The sequence below is a fragment of the Syngnathoides biaculeatus genome, chromosome 11 (assembly GCF_019802595.1).
Source record: "Syngnathoides biaculeatus isolate LvHL_M chromosome 11, ASM1980259v1, whole genome shotgun sequence".
In the NCBI taxonomy this organism is placed as follows: domain Eukaryota; kingdom Metazoa; phylum Chordata; class Actinopteri; order Syngnathiformes; family Syngnathidae; genus Syngnathoides; species Syngnathoides biaculeatus.
Genome location: NC_084650.1, coordinates 3,941,858 through 3,966,277, shown reverse-complemented (window position 1 = coordinate 3,966,277; position 24,420 = coordinate 3,941,858). Strand labels below are relative to the sequence as shown.

Genomic DNA, 24,420 nt, shown 5'->3' with positions numbered 1-24,420 from the left:
AGCAATCCTCATCAATTGAAAAACATTTTTCACTCATGAAAGTACATATACTACATCAAAACTTTCATGATGAGACTACATAATTTTAAATTGGTTTTATACATCCATTAGGGGGCACCATGGTGAAACAGCTGGAAAGCGTTGGCCTCGCAGTTCTGAGGTCCCGATCTTGGCCCGCCTGTGTGGAGTTTGCATTTTCGCCCCATGCCTGCATGGGTTTTCTCTGGGCACTCCGATTTCCTCCCACATTCCAAAAACATGCAACATTAATTGGACACTCTAAATTGCCCCAAAGTGTGATTGTGAGTTCGTCTCAATGTGCCCTGCAATTGGCTGGGAACCAGTTCAGTGTGTACCCCGCTTCCTGCCCGTTGACAGCTGGGATAGGCTCCAGCACTCCTGCAACCCTCGTGTGGATAAGCGGCTAAGAAAATGGATGGATAGACATCCATTAGGATATCGATGAGCTGCTACATGCTAAAGCTAGCATATTAGCTGTTTGGTTAATACATTTGAAGTAGTAGCTGTTGGGTAAGTTGAGGAATATGGTTGGTATCTATTATTTTGGCTGTATAGCGGCCTAATAGATGCAAGTTTCATCCCCCAAGTTGCAGGGTTAATAGAAAAAAATAATTCAAAGAAGCAATGAAAGGAAGGAGTATGGCGTTGTGAGGGAGGAAATAAAAGGATGGATGAAGAGGATGAAAGGTTTTCATTCTGTGTTTTAAAGCATCCTCAGGCCTACGTTATTAATTGATAGAGACCACTAGAATAGGCTTTACTTTTGAAACGTTTGGTAACTAAATACAGTACATAATCATTTGAGGAAATACCCAATTTCATTCAGTACAAATGTAATATTATGTAATAGGGTGGGAGGAAGAGGACAGGGGAGCTTGGATGGGCGATCTGGGGAGGAGGAAAGGCTAGGTATTACCAAAACTCTTACGTTTACAATGAAACTGCTCGTTTATGGGGAGGTGAGGGGGTGTAGCAAACTGAAAGATACATCAATACGTATATTAGTTTGCCCAAAAATGTAAACCTCCCTGTATTGATCCTGAAAAGTAATTCAACTAACTCCACTCTGTCCTACTGTCATCAGGGCAGCCAAGCGCTACGCAATGCTATGAAATGAAAAGAAGGTTGAGAATAAATTAATTCAATTTAATGAAACAAGTATTTAAATTAAGGCTGTAAAATAGGTCAGTGCTTCTGATGAGGTCTTTAGCCATGATAGTGTTTGGAGCATTTCCCAGATGTCTTCAATCTTAGGGAACACACGGGGGCAGGCGTCCATTCACACCCAGACTGGCACTGAGTGTGAAGCAATTGAAGCCACACTCCCAGCACCAGCGCCAGTTGAGTACTGTAGTATTACACGATGATCAACAATCCTTATTTTCAACTGATGAGGAATGATAACAATGGAAAAAAGGGAACATTCTGGAATTCCATTACGGAGGAGATGTCAAATAAATAAATAATAGAAAATAAATGTTGATTTGGAAATCACTTATAAGGGGTACCTCAAGCTGTTGCCTGACAGAAATCTTGAAAGATGGTCACAACATTCCCCAGGTAGGTATGTAAAATACCTGGTTTGGGCAGATAAGCCACTTTAAGATCCAGGAGCAGTAGATAATGATGGGGTTGTTGGAACGCGCGCTAAGTGACGCGCTTGCATGGAGCCACGTGCCAGAATCCATGTACATGGAAAAGAAATTATCACTTAGTAATTTCTCAGTCTATTTCATGAGGTTTATGTCATGCTCCTGGATTCCCGACGGTGGGTTGGTGTATACTGTGCGCCGGTTGCTGTCTTCCCGCCGCAGAGGAAGGGGGGTCCAGTACCTGGTGGACTGGGAGGGATATGGCCCGGAGGAGCGCTCTTGGAAACCCTCCCGCTTCGTCGTGGACCGCTCCCTCATCAGGGACTTTCACGCGGCTCACCCTGATGCTCCTGGGCCGTCCAGAGCCGGCCGTTGAAGGGGGGGGGTACTGTCATGCTCCTGGATTCCAGCCCGGGCTGGGCGTGGCCAGCTAATCAGAAGGTGCACACCTGCGCCTCATGAACACTGATTAGACCCAGTACATATAGGACCCGGGGGACGACTAATACTCTGTTAGATCGCTGCTCTTGATGACTCGTTCCCGCACTCCTGCTTTCCTGACTTCTGATCCCCGTGCACCGACCCATGCCTGTCCACTGACCACCCTCGTAAGCCCATCCGTACTGGTACTGCGGATTGTTTGGACTGTCTACCTGATCTCAGGCCTCGGACCGAATAAAGGTTTCCTCTGTACTGTCTGCTGTCTCTGGAGTCGTGCATTTGGGTCCACCCTTGAGCCCCGCATCGTGACAGTTTACTTTTGACTCAACAAGGAACCTACAGAACATTCGAAAAATAAAACACCCTTAAAAATCCTAACGTACGTAATGTTATTCCCAGGTTCCTTGTTGGGATTGTATCGCGTCGCATAAAACTGTATGTAATGTAATGTGAATACATCCTTGTTATTTTGTTTTTTTTGTGATGTCTACAAATGTTATATTTTGCCCCCATTAGCTTGCAGTCATATTCGTATCCATGGTTGGTTTTGTCATCTATAGTCACTAATATAACACATAAACACCGACCCATTTTATATATATATTTCCATCGATTACCTGGAATACTTGTCGTCATTAAGGCCGTGGTTGAGTTGTGGTCGATCCCGTCAGATTTTGGACAAGAGGATTGGATTGGTCAATCACGAGACACACATAACCATTTTCACTCATAATCACACCTATGTACAATTTAAGGGTTTTACTGAAGCCTAACATGCATATTGTAGGAAAGTGGAAGGAAGGAATATACAATGGGACTGGTCTAAAGAGCAACAAATATAAAAATTGTGGGGCAAAGAAGAATGACTGATGTTTAAATGCTTTGACTCCATTTGATTTAAAGACAAGTTAAACGAATCTGACGATTCAGTGACCATGCCCCTCAATTAGTGGTTCCCACCCTTTTTTTTGTTTGTTTTTGTTGTTGTCTCATGTCCCAGTGAATGCTTTGTCACACCATGAGTACCCCCTATTCATTCTCCGAAAGTACCGGTAGTTATTGAACGAAAATCATTTTAGTTCATTGCCTTAATTCATGGGTTTCCAAACTTTTTTTTGCAGTGCCCCCAATTTTAGAGATGAAATTATTTTCAGTAAGTGCGAGTAGTTGCCTTTGTGGGTGTGTGTCCTGCAACTTACTGGTGCCCAGTTCAGGGTGAAGTCCACCTTTCCCCCAGTGTGCCTCATATGCGAAAGTTAATCCATCGTCCCTTCCTTCACTTTTGGAAAGGCAACCCAGGCATTCAGCCAGTGGCTGTGGTGGCTGTGATCCATTTTCAGTAGCTATGTCGTCAGCATTTATCCATTTGGGGCTGTGCTAAATGTCTGACAAGGTGACTCAGGCTGTAAGTGGGAAAGCGGGTGAGAACTCAAATCAACAACAGCTGCTAAATAATCCGGATTTTATAATAACTGTATATGCAGTCTGATTATTTTTTTTTTCATTAACTGTACCTAATTACTGCTTGTTTTTGTTTGTTTGTTTTTTAAAATCCTGAACAATAATGACAGGATATGTCTGTGACGCTTTGTGTGTGTGTGTACTGATTGGCAGTCCGATCAAGGAAAATGGAGAATTCGTATCCCTTTTATGCCAGAACAGTTTTTAAGATTCCTCTGTGATTTCTTAGAATTTATTGAGAAGTCAATCAGTCAAACATTAATCCTGTCATGCCAGGATGTCCCCCCTGCAATGTTCCTAGACTTACGCATACTTCTGGTTGGGAAACACTGCTGTAGAGCAATATGTACCAAACTTTTAGGAACTAGGGTATTTGTTTTACAGCAGCACATTGCCAAGCAAAACATGTTCCAAAACGTATATATAAATAAATGATCTCACAATTTACTTCAAATTCACAAACTCTAGGTTAGGTAGTTGAACTCAGGTGGCACGGTGTCACAGCTGTAAAATGTTGGCCTCACAGTTCTGAGGACCAGAGTTCAATCCCGGTCCCGCATGTGTGGAGTTTGCATGTTCTTCCCGTCCTTGCGTGGGTTTTTTCTGGGCACTCTGGTTTCCTCCCATATCCCAAAAACATGCAACAGTAATTGGACGCTCTAAATTGCCCCATAGGTGTGATTGTGAGTGCGACTGTTTGTCTCAATGTGCCCTACGATTGGCTGGCAACCAGTTCAGGGTGTACCCCGCCTCCTGCCCGTTGACAGATGGGATAGGCTCCAGCACTCCCCGTGAACCTTGTGAGGATAAACGTCACAGAAAATGGATGGATAGCTGGATAGTTGAACTCAAGGCTGAAAGGTACTTGCAGGAATCCAGTATGTACTTAGTTATTATGCTGTATAAATTATGCTGTGACAATGAAGGTTACAGTAAGTAGGGTCACAGAACAATCTAAGACAAAATAGTCTTCATATGTTTTATTGGTTACTCATGCTACAATATATTACAGAACAAGGTTGTTGGCGACGTTTGTTTCAATCACCAGGCAATGACTAAAAGTGCTTACGGTAGTTTTTTCGTTTGTTTGATACTACATAAAACTGTGCCATATCTCCAAATGCTGTTGTGAACTGTTTCTTTACTAATTGTGCTCAAGCAGCAAAAATGTTTTAGCTCACTTTTAAATTATATTTTGAGAAATTGAAGTTTGAAAAACTACTTTCAAGAGAGCGATAGAAACATATAATTGTATGTGTGATTTGTTTTGTGCAAATTCCCATTATGTGGAAAAAGGAATAATGAAGCCAAATAGAGGTGCCTTGAGATAGGAATGAGAGGATTTGTGATTTTTTTTTCATGTCATGAGCTTTCACACAGACATTTTTTTTGCTTGTACTTGAGAGCAAAAATTTGAGATGCGAGTGCTGTATCTTGCCAGTGAACTCATCTCAACTCACTTCACCACAAGCAGCAATTTGACATATAATAAACAATTTACCCTACTAATAATTTTAATTCCACTCCCAGTAGCTGTTTACTGTAAAAACCAAGATGATTAAATATGGTGTATATAAAACACCTATTTTAAGAATCATTTTATGACAAAACAATATGGAACTGGAGCAGTACTGGTGACCCTGTAACCTTTTGTGCGATTGAAAAGAACTCACCCTTCATCAAACAAGAAGTTGCCTGGATCAGAAATAATTTCCAATTTATTTTTTGAATAACCACATCCTTTGTCTTTAGAAAGTCTGCTTAGCTTAAAGTGCGGGTGACATCCCTACAAACATTCTAAAATAGATATTGTAATGAAAAATACATATAACAGTATTCACTTCAATGTCTATACGAAAAAAAAAAGTGAGCGGAGAGCGCGTCATCCATGCACAAAGTTGCGCAATTGAGTGTCCCTCGACATCCAAGTGGTCGCCATATTAGTCGCGTCATCTGTCCTTGACGTCATCGTCACTTCCGCCGTTGAAAACGCGCAGTGCCTGCTACTGTGGAAGCTGAATAACAGAGATATTCAGATTTTTCCAAAGCCCCTTCTAATACGGAAGCTCTTTTCGAAAAGGACAACACCACACGACCGAGTGAAGTTACTGGGGCAATATTACAGTATTGTTTCAAGCCATATTCAGATGATATCTGAACACGGCCAAACCACATCCCGTCCGATCCACTCCCGCGGCGGAGATGAGCTATCGCGGCTCATCGCAGCCGGCCGGTGTGGCTTATGACAGAGCCGAGCGGTGCTGCTTTAGTCACAGTCGAGCCGGCTGAGTAACGCATTCTTGGCTGGGTTCTTCAGAGCCGCCCCCGTTGCAAAGCCCCACACGTAGCCTTCGCGGAAGATGTGACCGCCGAACGCGGCGCCTCAGCCGGTGTGGCTGAGTTTCGGCCCGCCGTGCTATATAAGGAGGGGGTGGAGCCAAGCTATGTTGCAGGCTGAGTGAGACATTGTTGGCTGGGCGACACGCACATCGACACATTTCATATGTGAATCTTTTGTTACGCGATGAGAGAAACAGATTACATTGTCCGCCCCAAAATATTATTTTTTTTTAGTAGCTGTATGTGCACATCAACACATTTCATACGTGGATCTTTTGCTACGTTATGAGAGAGACCGATTACGTGGTCCGCCCCAAACAATTTTTTTTTTTTTTTAGTAGCTGTATACACACCAACCTGTTATTTGGAACCCACGAAGCTCTCGTCCTTTGCACCCTTGCAATCCATTTTTTACAACGAACAGGGTCTCTTTCAAACTTATGAAGGCTAAATCCATTCTCCCGAGTGTTCAAGCAATGTCCAGCAATGCAATGAGCCGGCATTTTGGCTAACACGAAGGAACAACAAGCTACCTTCGCGGAGGTAAAACTAATGGAAAAAAATGAGTCCACGAGGGGGCGCCACTGTCCTTTACGTCACTTCCTGCTTCTTCTCAACAACAAATTCCCGAGAGGATTTTCATGGCGGGAGTTACAAAAAGCTGTATTCGTCAAAATCATGTTTTGTGGTGAAAAAACACATGGGACCGTATTGGCTGTGGGTTTTTCATATACCAAAAATCATCCGTTTGACGACACTTGAGCTTTAATGATAACAATGTAAAACGATGGGCTCATGAAAGCATCTGTATTGAGATGTAATAATCCTTTTAACAAAGATGATTTTATATGTAGACAGACAACATCACAATACCCACTGATATATTCTTTGTCATAAAAAAAGTAATATTACAGGAGCTGATTAAAGAGTTGTGACTGTCTCTATGCAAATTCAGATGCCTGAAGTATACTGGCCCCAAATAGCTAATATATAGCAAATATATATATATAGCAAATAGCTAAGGTTTGCACAAAAGAATATGACTCACAATCACAATGAATGCCAGAAACTGTTGCATTGTTCTTACTGTATATATAAAGTGTTTCATGTGTATATAAACAGAAGATCAGTGCTATTTTGCTTATGAGAAAACGTTGAAAAAAGCTCCTTTTGGGAGAAGCCTGGAACAGATTAATAGCATTTCAACTAATTTCAATGGGTAAAGACGATTTGGGATCCTAGTTTTTTTTTTTTTTGTAAAATTACAATCATCGTCATGGAACCAATTAAACTCGCATTTCAAGGCACCGCTGTAGTTTTATTAACCTGACTTCGACTTAATTTGGAGGATCTCTGCGAACAACATTCGGGTCATTCAAAGGTTCAATTTTAAAGTTGTCAGGTCGTAGTTTCATGATGGTGGTTTTCAGGGAATACCACCATCCTCTCCATGTGTACCAAACGACACCGTCATCTGTCAGTCCACTATAGTATCCACCGGGGTAGTACCTGCCATTCAGATGGGCTGAGTGGCACCTGGGGAGGAATAGTCATTTTAAATGTGACGATAAACTGAAGTATCAAATTGCGTGTATTTCAAAGCACCAATGTGTGACAAAAAAAAAATTAAATCAACCATAAAATAGCTTCTAATATATTTTGATGGTTCATATGCCGTTACTAAGGAAAACATCATCACATCAACCCTCTGTCACCATATTTAAAATCAAAATAATTCAATACAGGTACTTTGAGGCAAGAACATACTTGTTGAACCACCAGCCTCCTTTATCTTCCTGTGCACAACTGCCTTGGTAGTTGTCGTTGTCCTTGTCATACGTGCTGAATGGGATGCCCTGATGGCTGGCCCAGTCTGACACACCAACCTGGTAATTCCCGGAGAGAGCGTTTCCTGCTGTGCCAGTGTATGTGCCGAAAGTGAGTGTGTAGTTGTCCTGCAAAGGACAGAAAGTGATGAGAAGGCACAGATGGATAAAAATAAAAGACTGCAATGAAATATTTATACGATTTGTCTTCCTGTGTGGACCAACATTTCTATTTCATCCATGTGGTGTCATTTATCTTAGAGCCCATACCAAGTGACTTTGGGAAAGAGGCAAGCGACACCCTGGCCTGTATAAATTACAAGGGCCGACAAAAGCTACAGTATAAACCAAAATTTTACATACTTTAAATAGAGACACAATTTTTCCCCCCTTCTCTGACTTGAAACCTTATTAAACCCTTCCAGTTTTAGGTCAATTAGGATTACCAAAATGTTTGAATTTGCAAATGAATACCACTTTCTCCCCCATCATCCCAGTCCTAAGAAACCTGCAATCTTGGGTCTGAATGACTATAGTCCCATCGGCCAGAGATCTGTGGTCATGAAATCCTTTGAATGCATTGTGCTGGACCATCTCAAGAGCGTTAGAGGTCCCCTGCTGGATGCACTGCAGTTTGCCTACCGAACAAACAAGTCTGCTGATAATGCAGTCAATATGGGACCGTACTTCAAAAGTTTGCAGACAACAACAGACAAGAGCATGCAAAACCTATTGGACCCTCCACATCCTGGTCACCAACCCTTCCAACTCATTCCCACAGGTAGGTACTATTGATCAATAAAACTAAAACAAACAAGCATTGCAATAGCTTCTTCCCTCTTGCCATTACATGCAAGAGGCTAAGCGAGTTTTCAAAGTGTGTTCTATGTTTTTATGTCTTAAAAGTATTCATTGTCAAAATAGCTGTCTATGATCGTAGTAGAGCAGCTCCACCTATCGCAGACAAGTTTCTTGTGTGTTTTTGACATATTTGGTAGAGATGAAAGTGGACTTTGGTAAAAATTCCTGAAAATACAAATGCGAGTACAAGGGGGGTCTGGGGGCATGCCCCCCCCCCACGCCCCTGGAAATTTTGGAAAAAATGGATGTCTGTAGTGCATTCTGGTGATATCTGACAAAAATTGAAAGTAAAATTTCCAAGTCCTGACCAAAAAAAAAAAAAAAAAAAAAAAATTGGGCAGAAGTTCCCCAAGGGCCAAGCCCAGATTTTTTTTGCCCCCCATGCCCCTATCACTGAATAGCACAAAATCACATTTGTCATTAAAATATGCTTAAAAATGCCATCTTATCTAAAGACAAATGAATTAAGTGAACTATTCAGTAAAAAGACATCTAGAATTGTCCTTTCCCCCACATTATACATATTATAGTATAATGCAGCCCTATGGGGGCACAAACCAGTGCAATCTGTAGGCCGGTCCCAAGCCCGGATAAATGCAGAGGGTTGCGTCAGGAAGGGCATCCGGCGTAAAAACTGTGCCAAACAAATATGAGCGTTCATCTAAAGAATCCCATACCGGATCGGTCGTGGCCCGGGTTAACAACGCCCGCCCCCGGCACTGCTAACCTGCAGGGCGTCGGTGGAAATTCAGCTACTGTGGGTCGAAGACAAAGAAGAGGAGGAAACCGGATCCAGCGTCAGAAGAAAAAGAGGAATGCACAGAGCCTACAACTGAGTGTAGGGACTTTGAATGTTGGGACTATGACAGGAAAAGCACAGGAGTTGGTTGACATGATGATTAGGAGAAAGGTTGATATTCTGTGCATCCAAGAGAGCAGGTGGAAAGGTAGTAAGGCTAGAAGTTTGGGAGCAGGGTTTAAATTATTCTACCACGGAGTAGATGGGAAGAGAAATGGAGTAGGGGTTATTTTAAAGGAAGAGCTGGCTAAGAATGTCTTGGAGGTGAAAAGAGTATCAGATCGAGTGATGAGACTAAAATTTGAAATTGAGGGTGTTATGTATAATGTGGTTAGCGGCTATGCACCACAGGTAGGATGTGACCTAGAGTTGAAAGAGAAATTCTGGAAGGAACTAGATGAAGTAGTTCTGAGCATCCCAGACAGCGAGAGAGTTGTGATTGTTGCAGATTGTAATGGACATATTGGTAAAGGAAACAGGGGCGATGAAGAAGTGATGGGTAAGTACGGCATCCATGAAAGGAACTTTGAAGGGCAGATGGTGGTGGACTTTGCAAAAAGGATGGAGATGGCTGTAGTGAACACTTATTTCCAGAAGAGGGAGGAACATATAGTGACCTACAAGAGCGGAGGTAGAACCACGCAGGTAGATTATATTTTGTGCAGACGATGTAATCTGAAGGAGGTTACTGACTGTAAAGTAGTGGTAGGGGAGAGTGTAGCTCGACAGCATAGGATGGTAGTATGTAGGATGATTCTGGTGGTGGGTAGGAAGATTAAGAAGACAAAGGTAGAGCAGAGAACCATGTGGTGGAAGCTGAGAAAGGAAGAATGTTGTGCGGCCTTCCGGAAAGAGGTGAGACAGGCTCTCGATGGACAACCGAAGCTCCCGGAAGACTGGACGACGACAGCCAAGGTGATCAGAGAGACAGGCAGGAGAGTACTTGGTGTGTCATCTGGTAGGAAAGGGGAGAAGGAGACTTGGTGGTGGAACCCCAAAATACAGGGAGTCATACAAGGAAAGAGATTAGCGAAGAAGAAGTGGGATACTGAGAGGACTGAGGAGAGGCGAAAGGAGTACATCGAGATGCGACGTAGGGCAAAGGTAGAGGTGGCAAAGGCTAAACAAGAGGCATATGAAGACATGTACACCAGGTTGGACACGAAAGAAGGAGAAAAGGATCTCTACAGGTTGGCCAGACAGAGGGATAGAGATGGGAAGGATGTGCAGCAGGTAAGGGTGATTAAGGATAGAGATGGAAATGTGTTGACTGGTGTCGGTAGTGTACTAAATAGATGGAAAGAATACTTTGAGAAGTTGATGAATGAAGAAAATGAGAGAGAAGGAAGAGTTGAAGAGGCAAGAGTGAAGGACCAGGAAGTGGAAATGATTACTAAGGGGGAAGTCAGAAAGGCACTACAAAGGATGAAAAATGGAAAGGCAGTTGGTCCTGATGACATACCGGTAGAGGTATGGAAGCAATTTGGAGAGATGGCTGTGGAGTTTTTGACCAACTTATTCAACAGAATACTAGCGGGCGAAAAGATGCCTGAAGAATGGAGGAAAAGTGTTCTAGTTCCCATTTTTAAGAACAAAGGGGATGTTCAGAGCTGTGGGAACTATAGAGGAATAAAGTTGATGAGCCACACAATGAAGTTATGGGAAAGAGTAGTGGAGGCTAGACTCAGGACAGAAGTAAGTATCTGCGAGCAACAGTATGGTTTCATGCCTAGAAAGAGTACCACAGATGCATTATTTGCCTTGAGGATGCTCGTGGAAAAGTACAGAGAAGGTCAGAAGGGGCTACATTGTGTCTTTGTGGATCTAGAGAAAGCCTATGACAGAGTACCAAGAGAGGAACTGTGGTACTGCATGCGTAAGTCTGGTGTGGCAGAGAAGTATGTTAAAATAGTACAGGACATGTATGATGGCAGCAGAACAATGGTGAGGTGTGCCTTAGGTGTGACAGAGGAATTTAAGGTGGAGGTGGGACTGCATCAGGGATCAGCTCTGAGCCCCTTCCTGTTTGCAGTGGTAATGGATAGGCTGACAGATGAGGTTAGACTGGAATCCCCTTGGACCATGATGTTCGCAGATGATATTGTGATATGCAGTGAAAGCAGGGAGCATGCAGAGGAACAATTGGAAAGATGGAGACATGCACTGGAAAGTAGAGGAATGAAGATTAGCCGAAGTAAAACAGAATATATGTGCGTGAATGAGAAAAGTAGAGGGGGAAGAGTGAGGCTACAGGGAGAAGAGATAGCGAGGGTGGACGACTTCAAATACTTGGGGTCAACAATACAGAGCAATGGAGAGTGTGGTCAGGAAGTGAAGAAACGGGTCCAAGCAGGTTGGAACAGCTGGCGAAAGGTGTCTGGTGTGTTATGTGACAGAAGAGTGTCTGCTAGGATGAAGGGCAAAGTTTACAAAACAGTGGTGAGGCCGGCCATGATGTACGGATTAGAGACGGTGGCACTGAAGAAACAACAGGAAGCTGAACTGGAGGTGGCAGAAATGAAGATGTTGAGGTTCTCGCTCGGAGTGACCAGGTTGGATAGGATTAGAAATGAGCTCATTCGAGGGACAGCCAAAGCTGGATGTTTTGGAGACAAGATTCGAGAGAACAGACTTCGATGGTTTGGACATGTTCAGAGGCGAGAGAGTGAGTATATTGGTAGAAGGATGCTGAGGATGGAGCTGCCAGGCAAAAGAGCGAGAGGAAGACCAAAGAGAAGGTTTATGGATGTGGTGAGGGAAGACATGAGGGCAGTTGGGGTTAGAGAGGAAGATGCAGGAGATAGGCTAAGATGGCAAAAGATGACACGCTGTGGCGACCCCTAACGGGACAAGCCGAAAGGAAAAGAAGAAGAAGATACATATTATAGTATAGATATAGAATATACACAAAAATATATCCTAGAATTTCTACACCGTACGGCAAAACATGTTAAAGAAGTTGATCTGTAGTAATTACTATTAACGTTTAAGTCTCAAACTTGTTACGTTGCGTTGTACTGATACACTCGACCACATTGCTCACTATCTTAGATATAGATCTAGTAATACTAATAGTATAATCAGTTGCCTTTAATATTTTGAGATATGTATAGAGGAAGGGCATCCGGGGTAAAAACTGTGCCAAACAAATATGAGCGTTTCATCTGAGATGACACGCTGTGGCAACCCCTAACGGGACAAACCGAAAGAAACTTACTTACTTACACACAGTTACTCACATTTGAAAAATGTACGGGTATGGTCAGTCATGCTCTCAGATAAAGTTGCGGGTATGATTAGGGATGGCCTTAAAATAACTTAATGGGTTAATACAACATAACTGTAAATTAAAAATTAAATAAACAAATACATAACTAAAATAGAAAACTAAAATTTCAAACACAGAAATGATAATTTCCAATTTCCCTATAATCCTATGGTATAAAATGGTATTTAAAATTTTTCATCAAAAAATCTGACAAACTTTATCTGAAGAAAAGTTAAATGCACTGGCCTGTCAAGGAATAAACACCAACAGTCTATAGTTGTAATGTTTTGAAAATGCTGAAAGTTTAGTTCAACATAATCGGCGTTGGTGGCTACAAGCTTGCGATACATTGGAACAAACATTCCTGTCGGCAATCGTGCCCGTATTGTTGCGGGAGGGGAGGGGGGGCATACATCAGGGACTGCCGTAAATAGGAGGCTGGCTTGCTAGAACGTGCCTTTATGTGCACGCGCTCGACGTATTGACCACACCTGAATCAAGTGACGAGGTGGATGATAGTCTGTTTTTTTTTGTTTTGTTTTTTTACACCGTCACACTGCCTCGCGATAGATGCAATGAGCACCCCTGGTGTAACTGAATTTACTTTGACATGGCTCATGATGTTGATGACTTTTGACATAAACGCGCTCCCATTACGTGAACCAGTACTGAACATGCGCTTTCGTACATGCTCCGTACATGCTCAGTACGGTTAACTTGCATTTCCTGTTTCCGCGTGAATAACGGTTGTTTTCGGGCATGCTCGTTTAGTTAACAACGTTTATGAAATAAACACGTAAATTAATGTCAAGACCACACAAAATAAGCGACGTCTTGAGAGAATGCGACGGGAGGGTCGTTATTGTTAATAGTGATAGTGCCTCAACATGGCTACGCTCGTGAAAGCGAAACAACAAACTCAAACGCATGTTTGTTCAATGTTGTCAACTAATATCCGGATTAATTTTAGGCAATTTTTCCACAATTTTCCCGAGTAATTTCCATCAATTAAAAAAGCCGGAGTTCCGGGAAAATCCGAAAGACTTTCATCACTGATTTGGTAACTAAAGAGGATTCTGATTCCAAAATGCCAGAATAATGAGAGAGTGAGTTTTTGGACAATTTTTCAGTACTTTAATTCAAGTTAAACATTAACATACGTTTAATTAGTATTTGGTACCATTGCCGTTAAACTGTATGACTTGGATCAAAGGTTTTGAATATCATTCCACCAACTTCTCAGAATCACTGGCAGGAATTATGACCCCCGCCAACCCCAGTCTGGTGGCCATCCAGGCCGCCAAATGCAAGGCGTCCGGGTGGACAGGTCAAGAGAACGTCCGGGACGCCAAGCACCAGGATCCCCACGGGGTGATTCAGGTGGACGACCGCGGTGAGGAACTAAACAGCGAAGCAGGAACCAGACTAAGGCAGGCAACTGCTCCGGACGAGAACCTCCCACGCTGTGGTTGCGAGAGGACCAGGGATTGGTCGCTGCCGAGGCTTGGTCAGGAGGCAGCCGTGGATTGGTCACCAACGAGGCTAGATCATGAAGCGGCTGGGATCCACCAGGAGCGAAGAGGATGATGGAGAGAAGGACCAGAGCCACAGCCATCCCAAAGTCTTTCCAGCTCCGGGGTGGCTCAACAGAACTCCCCAGCTCCTGTCGCCGTTGAGACAGGGGCGTGGGACGGCCGCGGACCGGTCGCTGCCGGTCCTCCTGGACAGCAACGTGAGAAGGCGGCGGCAGCAGCATCACCACTTCCTCCTGGACAGCAACATGAGAAGGCGGCGGCGCTATCGCCACCTCCTCCTGGAGAGCAATGTGAGAAGGCGGCAGCATCGCCACCTCCTCCTGGACGGGGACGTGAGAAGGCAGCGGCAGAACCATCGCCACCTCCTCCTGGACGGGAATGTGAGAAGGCGGCAGCGCAACCACCACCACCTCCTCCTGGACGGGAACGTGAGAAGGCGGCGTAGGCGTCCTCGCCACCCCCTCCTGGACGGGAATGTATGGGCGTGCCATTTGCCATTGGAGCAGGAACAGGGGGTGACCGCGGATCAGTCGACGACAAAGCAAGGGCATGGAGCGGCTGCGGATTGGTCGCCACCCGTACTCCTTGGCACGGACGAGAAGTGGTTGCGGAGACGTCACCACCTCCTGGACAGCAAGGTTAGGCGGCGGCGGATCGGTCTCCACTGTCAATGGCCACCGCCGCGTGAGCATAAGTCAGTAACGAGTCCGTCGAAACTGCAACATGGGCGTGGCGAGGTGGCGGATCCGTTCCCACTGCAACGAGCCCTTGGCTTGGTAGCGGACCAGTTGCCATGTTGTGTGAGCAAAAGTCCGTAACGAGTCTGTCGAAACTGCAATGTGGGCATGTCTCGGCAGCAAATCCGTTACAACAGCGACATGAGCCTTGCTTGGTCGTGGATCCGTTGCCACTGTCGCGTGAGCAAAAGTCAGTGACGAATCCGTCGCAGTCACGACGTCAGTGTAGCTCGGCTGGTTCTCTCATCCTTGCTGGACCTGGGCCGTGAGAGCCGCCAATTCGGCGCTCTGCCCCTCTACCTCCGCCCGCATTTCGCGGCAGAACACCTTGTGATTTGGCGGCCCCTCCTCCCTCTGGGCTGGAAGCTTCGCCACCAGCTGCGGGTCTGCTGGTTTCACCGTTGCCGGCGAGGAGTGGGAGGACAAGGACGGTGTCTTTGTTGCTGTGCAGTCTCCTCTGGCCGCCATGCGGAGGTCCCGGGGTAGATAGCCAAGTGGGTTCCCACAAACGGGTTGGTGTACTTGAAACTACCGGGCGAAGACGCTCGGGTGCTGGAAAGGCAGGGAGGTGAAGCAAATTGACTGGGATGAAAGATGGGGCGAAGAGATTCATAATCAAAATAATCTGATTCGTACTCAGGCAGCCGGTCATACAAATCAAGGTTCTTCCTCATAGTCCGAAAAGTCAGAGTCCAGAAGAATATGCGGTGCTGGACGGGTCGTGGTCGGGATGTATTTGCAGCTCGCCGGCGGAGCGTGTGACACGGACGCCGAGGACGTCATGGAGCCTACCCGGATCGGACAGCCTTGGTCCTCTGGCAGTCGGTCTACCTTTCGTCGGTCCCGGTGACGCCGGGTCTTTCCTGCTGGGTCCTGTTTTGGCCAGATCGTTCTGTCACGACCCATCGGAACGGAGGTAGGACCCAAATGCAGGACTCGGGAGATGTAGGGTAGTTCAGGGAAAAACGTTTATTATTAGAAGGTTGGGGATCGACAGGCAGTCAGGTGCAGCAGCAGTAGTTGGGACGTCAGGCGAAGAGAGCAGGTGAGCGGGCAGGCAGGAGTCGGTACACGGGAGAACGATCAAAGCAGGCAGAAGTGCCAAAGGAGTCAGGCTTATGGTGTCGGTGGGAGAACAGGCGAAGGTCGGTACACACGGGTTGGCGATCAGGGATACGGGAGTGCTCGAAGGGGCATGAACCTCAATGATCTGGCGGAAAACCAGTCGTCATCGGGGTCCTATATATACAGGGGATAATCAGCCCGCATGAGGCGTAGGTGTGTGTCTCCCAATTAGTGCGGCCGCGGGGGCACCCCCAGAGCCCGGGCTGGAGCGGCAGCATCATGACAGAGCTGGTCGCCAGACGATTGCAGGTCACATATAAACATGGACAAACATTCACATTTACGTTTACATCATCACTAACTGGTAACTGAATCCATGCTTCCCCCACCAAAGTCAGCTGTGTGTACCACTACACTATTAGTAACACTGTTTTAAGGTGTTGCTTGTGCAGTATGATGTAATTAAATTTCAAACACTGCAATTGATTGAATTTATGTAAACTATGGCTAAAAGGTACTAAGGAGATTGTGGACAATTGAACCCAGAGGAAAATTCCAAGTGAAAGGAAAATGGTAGATTTGAGTGTCACCAGAGAAGTTTGAAGTTGTCATAATCCATTGTAATAATGCGTTACCAGTACCTTTTCATCTGCAACTTGGAAATTCCTATACTCAGCATACCGTTGGTTACCATCAAAATCTTCCAGATGAATCCTTAGTGTGTAATTGCCTAGAACAAATACAAGAACAAAGAATGACATTATTCCCAGAATAAGTCTACCGTTAGCCATACAGAAAATCTATTTCTTTTTTTTTTTTTGCTGTTGTTGTTGTCAAGTGAACACCTAAAATTTACAAATTTGGTCCGTTTAAATTTTTTGTATATATTAATACTATTATTCCATCCCCATGTATGCTTGCTATTTTTTTTTAGAATTATCAAGCGATCCGAACTGTGGAAAGTAACGTGCTGTCTTTAATGATACAATGTTCAATAGGCCATATGTGCAATGTCAGGTGACCAAACCCAGAAAAATGGTCGGTGGATGGCTTAGTGACATGATGGTGGTAAGCAATATGTTTTCTTTTCAGCTGGACAAAATTTATGTGTGTGTGCGTGTGTCTGTGTGTGTGGTTGTCAGCCAATTGCAGGGCACGTAGAGACAAACAGCCGCACTCACAATCACACCTTGGGGCAATTTAGAGTGTCCAATTAATGGTGCATGCAGGCATGAGCATTTCACGGAAACGATCGTTCCGTTACCGTGTCGTTACCCACCCTGAGAAAACACGGAACCGAAAGTCTGTTTCCCTGATCTCTGGGCTTACTTTTAATAAAATTCGCCCATGTGTGGAATGTAAAACAAGTTCTTAATGAAATACAACAATCTGTATAAAACGAACCTACATGAACCCCTTTATTTTTAATGATTAAAACGCCCCGCTTTGTCAGTGTGGTTTACAAACAGCACCGGTTTCCGCTTCTGCGCTACGCATGCGCAAGGTCGAGTTATTCATATCCGGGTCACTCAAACGCTAGTCAAACATGCCGGTTGGTAAGCGTAAAAGACAAAATGCTCATGCCTGCTAAGGCTTTATTTTGAAGTACATGTAAAAACCGGTTCCCATGAGCATTATCAATGGGGACCGAAAAATCGTTTCCCACCGTTTCCCAGGACAAAAATCAACGGAACCGAAAGATCGGTTACCATATTTGCCGAAATCCTCATGCCTGTGCATGTTTTTGGGATGTGGGAGGAATGGGAAGTGTCCGGAGAAAACCCACGCAGGCATGTGGAGAACATGCAAACTCCACACAGGTAGGTCTGGGACTGAACCTGGGTCCTCAGAATTGTGAGGCCAATACATATAGTGTGTACCCCGCCTCCTACCCAAAGACAGCTGGGATAGGCTCCAGCACTCCTGCGACATTGTGAGAATAAGCGGCTGAGAAAATGGATGCATGAGTAAATACGAAGAAGGCCTCCACAATGAATACTGTCATCTTTAGTGGTTCTGTGGTGACATCTTGCGTTAAACAAGAGACATGTAGATATTTCAAATTCCTGGGGAATCCCTGAACAGTTACACAATAATAGACGAGAACCTAAAAAGGACACACTATAATACTGACCCACCCCTGCACACACATGCATGCACGCACGCACACGCAAGGATGCATGCGCACACACACAAACACACACACACACAAACACACACACACACATACATTTGCAATTTGAATGAGTTCCCAAATCTCTCAACAAAAAGTATTTGATATTCAGCCATCCCTTCATTTTCTTTGCCACTTATCCTCACGAGGGTCACGGGAGTGCTTGGAGCCTATCCCAGCTGTCGACGGGCAGGAGCAGGGTACGCCCTGAACTGGTTGCAAACCAAGCGCAGGGCACATGGAAACAAATAGCCGCACTCACAATCACACGTCGGGGGAATTTAGACTTTCCAAGTAATGTTGCATGTTTTTGGAATGTGGAATTTTGGAAACCCACGCATGCATGGCGAGAACATGCAAACTCCACAGAAGTGTGTCTGGGATTGAACTTGGGACCTCAGAACTGTGAGGTCAAGGCTTTACCTGCTGATACACCGTGCCGCCTATTTGATATTCTTCTGTCAAAATGCAAATCAGATAGAGGATTACAACATAAATATCATCCACTTGGTTAAAACCACACTGCTCCATAAAGTGGCATATGCATGGTTTGGCTTTGATTACCTAAACAACTTGGGAAAAATTATGGTGGGCCAGTTGCAACTCAAGCAACCCAGAGACTGACGAGGAAAAGTGAGCCCCCGTGAAAAATGAAGGAAAAGTATCATTTGAATTAGTTTTTGTGTCCGTCCACAACAGCACTCAAACTTTGTGTGACATCATACCATCCCAAAGTGACGACGAAACAAAACTCAACCTGATGTTGGGTGCCAGGGCAAGCCTCCCCTCTGCTACCCACCTTTGAACGCCACAGTAATAGCTGGGCTATGTTTAGGTAGCTTTTACAATAGCAATGAAAAAAAACCCCAAAACAAACAAAAAAAATAAATAATGTAAACGACAATTGATTGTATAATGCTTGGTGAAACCTGGATGTCCAAAGGACATGACCAAAGCATACTGACCTTGTGCAGTGATAGAATGCAGGTTGTCATTCCCAAGCCAAAACTCCCCAAGGTCTGCAATCATGTTTCCAAACCCAACCTTATATTCCACCCATGACCTAGATTGAAAGATACGTTTTATATTCCTAGTAAGGCAGTATGGTTTGTATTCATTTCATTATTAAGGCTACAAAAGACACACCTATTAAAATTTTCTGCTCCATTAATCCTTTTTTGTATCAGAGTCCAACCACCACCTTCATTCATATCACAGTAGACTCTGATTGGAGAAGCGGTGCCATGGGGTTGGATGTTGTAATAACCGGTGGCTTTGGAGCCAGAACTGTAGAGAAGGGAGCAGTCTGGCAGTACTGCAAAAGAAAAAAATATATATTTAATGTATGATTGACCTTTCGGTTGTAGTTTTCCACCCTGACCTTCTTGCTGGGTGGTATGGGCTTGGTCAACTTTGGTATTTGCCTCATTGCCGGCTTGGTTAAACAGTCGTAGCCTGCGTAGGAGGATGTCTTGTTTTTCAAGCTGACTTTTCAAAAGCTTCTCTTGTTCCCTCAGCCTCCTCAGTTCTTCATCGCATTGGTGTAATGCCTTAACAAGCATAGAAAAACAGCCAGAATAATTCTCAGTAAAAAAAAAAAAATCGTGTCAATGGTCTAAAACAAGTACCTTTGCCATTAATGACAAATGACTGTCATGATCCTGCCGCTCCAGCCCGGGCTGTGCGGGTGCCAGTGTGGTTGCGCTGATTGGGAGGCGCACACCTGCGCCTCATGTGGACTGATTATCCAGCATATTTATATGACCCCGATAACGACTGGCCCGCGCCAGTTCGTTGAGTTTCATGTCCCGTTCCAGCACTCTCGTATCCCTGATCGACAACCTGTGTGTACCGACCTTCGCCTGTTCTCCGACCAACTTTGTAAGCCTGACTCCTTTGATACTTCTGCCTGCTTTGATCGTTCTCCCGTGTACCGACTCCTGCCTGCCCGCTCACCTGCTCTCTTCGCCCGACGTCCCAACTACCGCTGCTGCACCTGACTGCCTGCCCGATCCCCGACCTCAGCATATAATAAACGTTTCTCCCTGAACTACCTTGCATCGTCCGAGTCCTGCATTTGGGTCCGACTCCCGTTCCGATAGGACGTGACAGAACGAACTGGCCAAAAAAGGACCCAGCAGGAAAGACCCGGCGTCGCCGGGAGCGACGCAAGGTAGACTGTCTGCCGGAGCACCAAGCCTGTCCGATCCGGGTAGGCTCCCTGACGTCCCCCGCTTCCGTGTCTTATGCTCCGCCAGCGAGGTATAAATACGTCCGGCTCGTCATATTCTTCTAGACTCTGACTTTTCGGAATATGAGGAGGATCTTGATTTGTATGACCGGCTGCCTAAGTACGACTCCGATGATTTTGATTATGAATCTCTTTGCCCGGTCTTTCATCCCAGTCAGTTTGTTTCACCTCCCCGCGTTTCCAGCACCCGAGCGTCTTTGCCCGGTAGGTCCAAGTACACCAATCTGTATGAAGGAACCCGCTTGGCCATCTACCCGGGACCTCTGCGTGGCGGCCAGAGGAGACGCCCCGGCCGGGCGCTCCCTTGTGCCTCCCCCTGCGCGGCAACTAAGACACCGTCCTTCCACTCCTCGCCGGCAACGGCGAAACCGGCAGACCCACAGCTGGTGGCGAAGCTTCCAGCCCAGAGGGAGGAGGAGCCACCAAATCACGAGGCGTTCCACCGCGAAATGCGGGCGCAGATAGTGCGGCAGAGCGCCGAATTGGTGGCTCTCACGGCCCAGGTCCAGCAAGGATTGGCGAACCAGCCGAGCTACGCTGACGTCACAACCACGACGGACTCGCTGCTGACGCAGGTTCACGTGGCAGTTGGAACTGACCCCCTCCCGAGACATGCCCACGTGTCAGTTTCGACTGACTCTCTGCCGACTCTCATTCACGTTGCCCTGGAAACGGATTCGCCACCGCGCCACGCCCACGTTGCTGTTTCACCGAATGCACTGCAAGCTCACGTGGCAGTGGGGACCGACCCGATGCCGCCTCACGTTGCTGTCCAGGAGGTGGCGACGTCTCCACAGCCGCTTCTCGTCCGTGCCCTGGAGTACCAGTGGCGACGGGTCCGTGGTCGCTCCCCGTGCTTTCTCTGTCAGCGACCGGTCCGCGGTCGTCCCCTGTTCCTGCTCCGATGGCGACGGGCACGTCCATATGTTCCCGTCCAGGAGGTGGCGATGGTGCCACCAACTTCTCACGTTCCTGTCCAGGAGGAGGTGGCGGCGATGGTGTCGCCGCGTTCTCACGTTGCTGTCCAGGAGGAGGTGGTGGCGATGGTGTCGCCGGCTTCTCACGTTGCTGTCCACGAGGTGGCGATGGCGATGGTGTCGCCGCCTTCTCACGTTGCTGTCCAGGAGGTGGCGATGGCGATGGTGTCGCCGCCTTCTCACGTTCCTGTCCAGGAGTAGCTGGGGAGTTCTGTGGAGCCACCCCGGAGCTGGAGAGACTTCGGGATGGCTGTGATGGTGGTGGTCATGGCTCTGGTCCTTCTCTCCATCATCCTCTTCGCTCCTGAGGGCTCCCAGCTGCTTCAGGACCTGGCCTCGTTGGTGACCAATCCACAGCTGCCTCCTGACCAAGCCTCGGTGGTGACCAGTCCCTGGTCGTCTCGCAACCACAGCGTGGGAGGTTCTCGTCCGTAACAGTTGCCTGCCTTGGCCTGGTTCCTGCTTCGTCGTTTGGTTCCTCGCAGAGGTTGCCCTCCCGAATCGCTCCGTGGGGACCCTGGTGCTTGGCGTCCGGGTCGTCCTCCTGACCTGTCCACCCGGACGCCATGCGTTTGGTGGCCTGGATTGCCACCAGACTGGGTTCTGCCTGCCCGCTCACCTGCTCTCTTCGCCTGACGTCCCAACTACCGCTGCTGCACCTGACTGCCTGCCCGATCCCCGACCTTGGGATATGATAAACGTTTCTCCCTGAACTACCTTGCATCATCCGAGTCCTGCATTTGGGTCCTACTCCCGTTCCGATGGGACGTGACAATGACAATATGAACAAACGGAGGAAAAAAAAAGATGAAGCACAAAGTGAAAAAAATAAATGTTTCCACTTCAAGTGTTGAATATACATTATTGGCTGAAAATGTCTTTAGCCATGAGTGTATAAAAAGATATGTTTCACCCCACGTCTGTCTGACCTGACAGAATACATTTTTTTCCTGTTTTACATCAATTAGGATTATCACAATGAAATCTATTTGCTAAATGCCAGAATCAGAAAATATTTTTTTTCTAGAGAAATAAATGTAATATACAATACAGGCACACTGAACAAAAACATTGCTCCTCAATATTTTAATCCAGACTGTATGTAACAGGACTTACACAGAGAGAACGAAAGCCAATTATGAAGACCGTCAAACAAATGCAGTGCAGTTGGAGCAGTACAGCCATCCTCCTCTAAGTAAAATGTGAAACTAGAAAAGTGAATAGAAAGACCTCTCCTCTGCATTCAGTGGAGCTTTCAAGTTGCACCCCCATCCCTTGCCCCTTTTTTTCCAGCTCCTTCCAGCACTTGGAACATAACAAAGCTGTGGCCAAGATACTGATGAAATGCCTGAATATCTGCAGTGATAAAACCTTCAAAATATGTGGTAAATATTAAGAACAGATGCAGACATCAACCCCTTCACATATTCCAGACATGATATTTTTATGTTTAACGGAGTAGATTTTACAAATAGTCATGAAATACATTTTTTGGTAATATATCTTATGTCTTTATATTTGATCAGAGGATGTGGAAAAGTACTTGCCAACAAAACCAGGTCATTCTCTTAAGATGTGCTTGTTGTGTGAATGGTTGTTTGTCACATTTGGCTGGTGACCAGTCTAGGGTGTCCAAGGTGTTAATCTCCAGCTCCTCCAATGACTCTAATGAGGTCAAATGCTCGAAAATCAGGGCTGTCTAAACTTCATCTTCCAGTGGCCCACACAGAAAAATGGAAGTTTTAGGTTGGGGGTGGCACACACACTACCTTGGATTTATGATAATGGCTTATATAAAAACTAATTCAATATCTGTTAGCTAAGCAGTTAAAAATATTTAAAGAAAAAAGAATCTGTTCAAAACAACTTGCTGTTCATGGAGACAAAGTAAAAAAAGTTTAAAAATAAATAAATAAATAAATAAAATTGCGCAATAGCTACCAGAAAATGTCTAAACATGTTGGCCACTTTGTTCCAGTGAAAAAAAAACTTCAGCACACTAAGATTTTGAACATCTCCATGCCCTCAGTTTTGTGGGAACAGTAAGGGGATGGACCCGAACTGTTCCACCATGACAATGCACCTGTGCACAAAGCAAGGTCCGTTACGTATGAGACAGTCTGGTATGGATGGCCTTTCTTGGCCCTTCACAGACTCCTGACCACAATCAAATAGAATGGCAATTTCATAAATTTAAGGAGAGAGTGAAAGCCAGGCCATTTCATCCAACATCAGTGTGTCACTTCATCAATGCACTTCTGAAAGATTGTTTGAAAATTCCAATAGACACACCCCAAAACCTGTGGAAATCCGTCCTGTAGGTGTTGGAGCTCTGAATGCTCTGAAGAGTGGGCCAATGTCACATTAAACCTGATGGAGTAAAGGTTCCATGACATCAAAATTGAAATCAAGCGTACAAAAAAGGAAAATGGTACAGTGAAGAAAATAAGTATTTGAACACCCTGCTATATTGCAAGTTCTCCCACTTAGAAATCATGGAGGGGTCTGAAATTTTCATCGTAGGTGCATGTCCACTGTGAGAGAGATAATTTAAAAAGAGAAATCCAGAAAACACAATGTATGATTTTTTTTTAACAATTCATTTGTGTGATACAGCTGCAAATAAGTATTTGGACACCTGAGAAAACCAATGTAAAAATGTGGTAATGTAGCCTTTTTTTGCAATTACAGAGGTCAAACGTTTCCTGTAGTTGTTCACCAGGTTTTCAGACACTGCAGGAGGGATTTTGGCCCACTCCTCCACACAGATCTTCTCTTGATCAGACAGGTTTCTTGGGTGTCACTGAGACACACAGAGTTTCATCTCCCTCCAAAGATTTTCTATTGGGTTTAGGTCTGGAGACTCGTTCGGCCACACCAGAACCTTCATATGCTTCTTATGCTTCCACTCCCTAATACAGTGCAGTTGTCCTGTCCCATGTGTAGAAAAACACCGGCAAAGCATGACGATACCACCCCCTTGCTTCACAGTAAGGATGGTGTTCTTGGAATGGAACTTATCATTCGTCTTCCTCCAAACACGGTGAGTGGAATTATGTCTATAAAGTTCCAT

General features: G+C 45.5%; 1 protein-coding gene across 1 annotated transcript; it reads right to left on the bottom strand.

Moving 5' to 3' along the window:
- Window positions 1-6,658: 6,658 nt before the first annotated feature.
- On the bottom strand, window positions 6,659-22,588 carry LOC133508692 (fibrinogen-like protein 1). The gene is made up of 7 exons (XM_061835002.1): window positions 22,464-22,588; window positions 19,501-19,669; window positions 19,266-19,434; window positions 19,085-19,182; window positions 16,588-16,676; window positions 7,623-7,810; window positions 6,659-7,391 (listed from the first exon to the last, which is right to left on the bottom strand). Exons 1-7 carry the CDS (start codon window positions 22,530-22,532, stop codon window positions 7,193-7,195), a joined length of 981 nt encoding a protein of 326 aa, XP_061690986.1. The 5' UTR covers window positions 22,533-22,588; the 3' UTR covers window positions 6,659-7,192.
- Window positions 22,589-24,420: the final 1,832 nt, after the last annotated feature.

Coding starts and splice junctions, on each gene's coding strand:
- LOC133508692 (XM_061835002.1), bottom strand. CDS start 22,532: ATGGCTGTACTGCTCCAACTGCACTGCATTTGTTTGACGGTCTTCATA. Junction 19,670..22,463: donor TTGGCTTTCGTTCTCTCTGT/GTAAGTCCTGTT, acceptor ATGCTTGTTAAG/GCATTACACCAATGCGATGA. Junction 19,435..19,500: donor CCATACCACCCAGCAAGAAG/GTCAGGGTGGAA, acceptor TTTCTTTTGCAG/TACTGCCAGACTGCTCCCTT.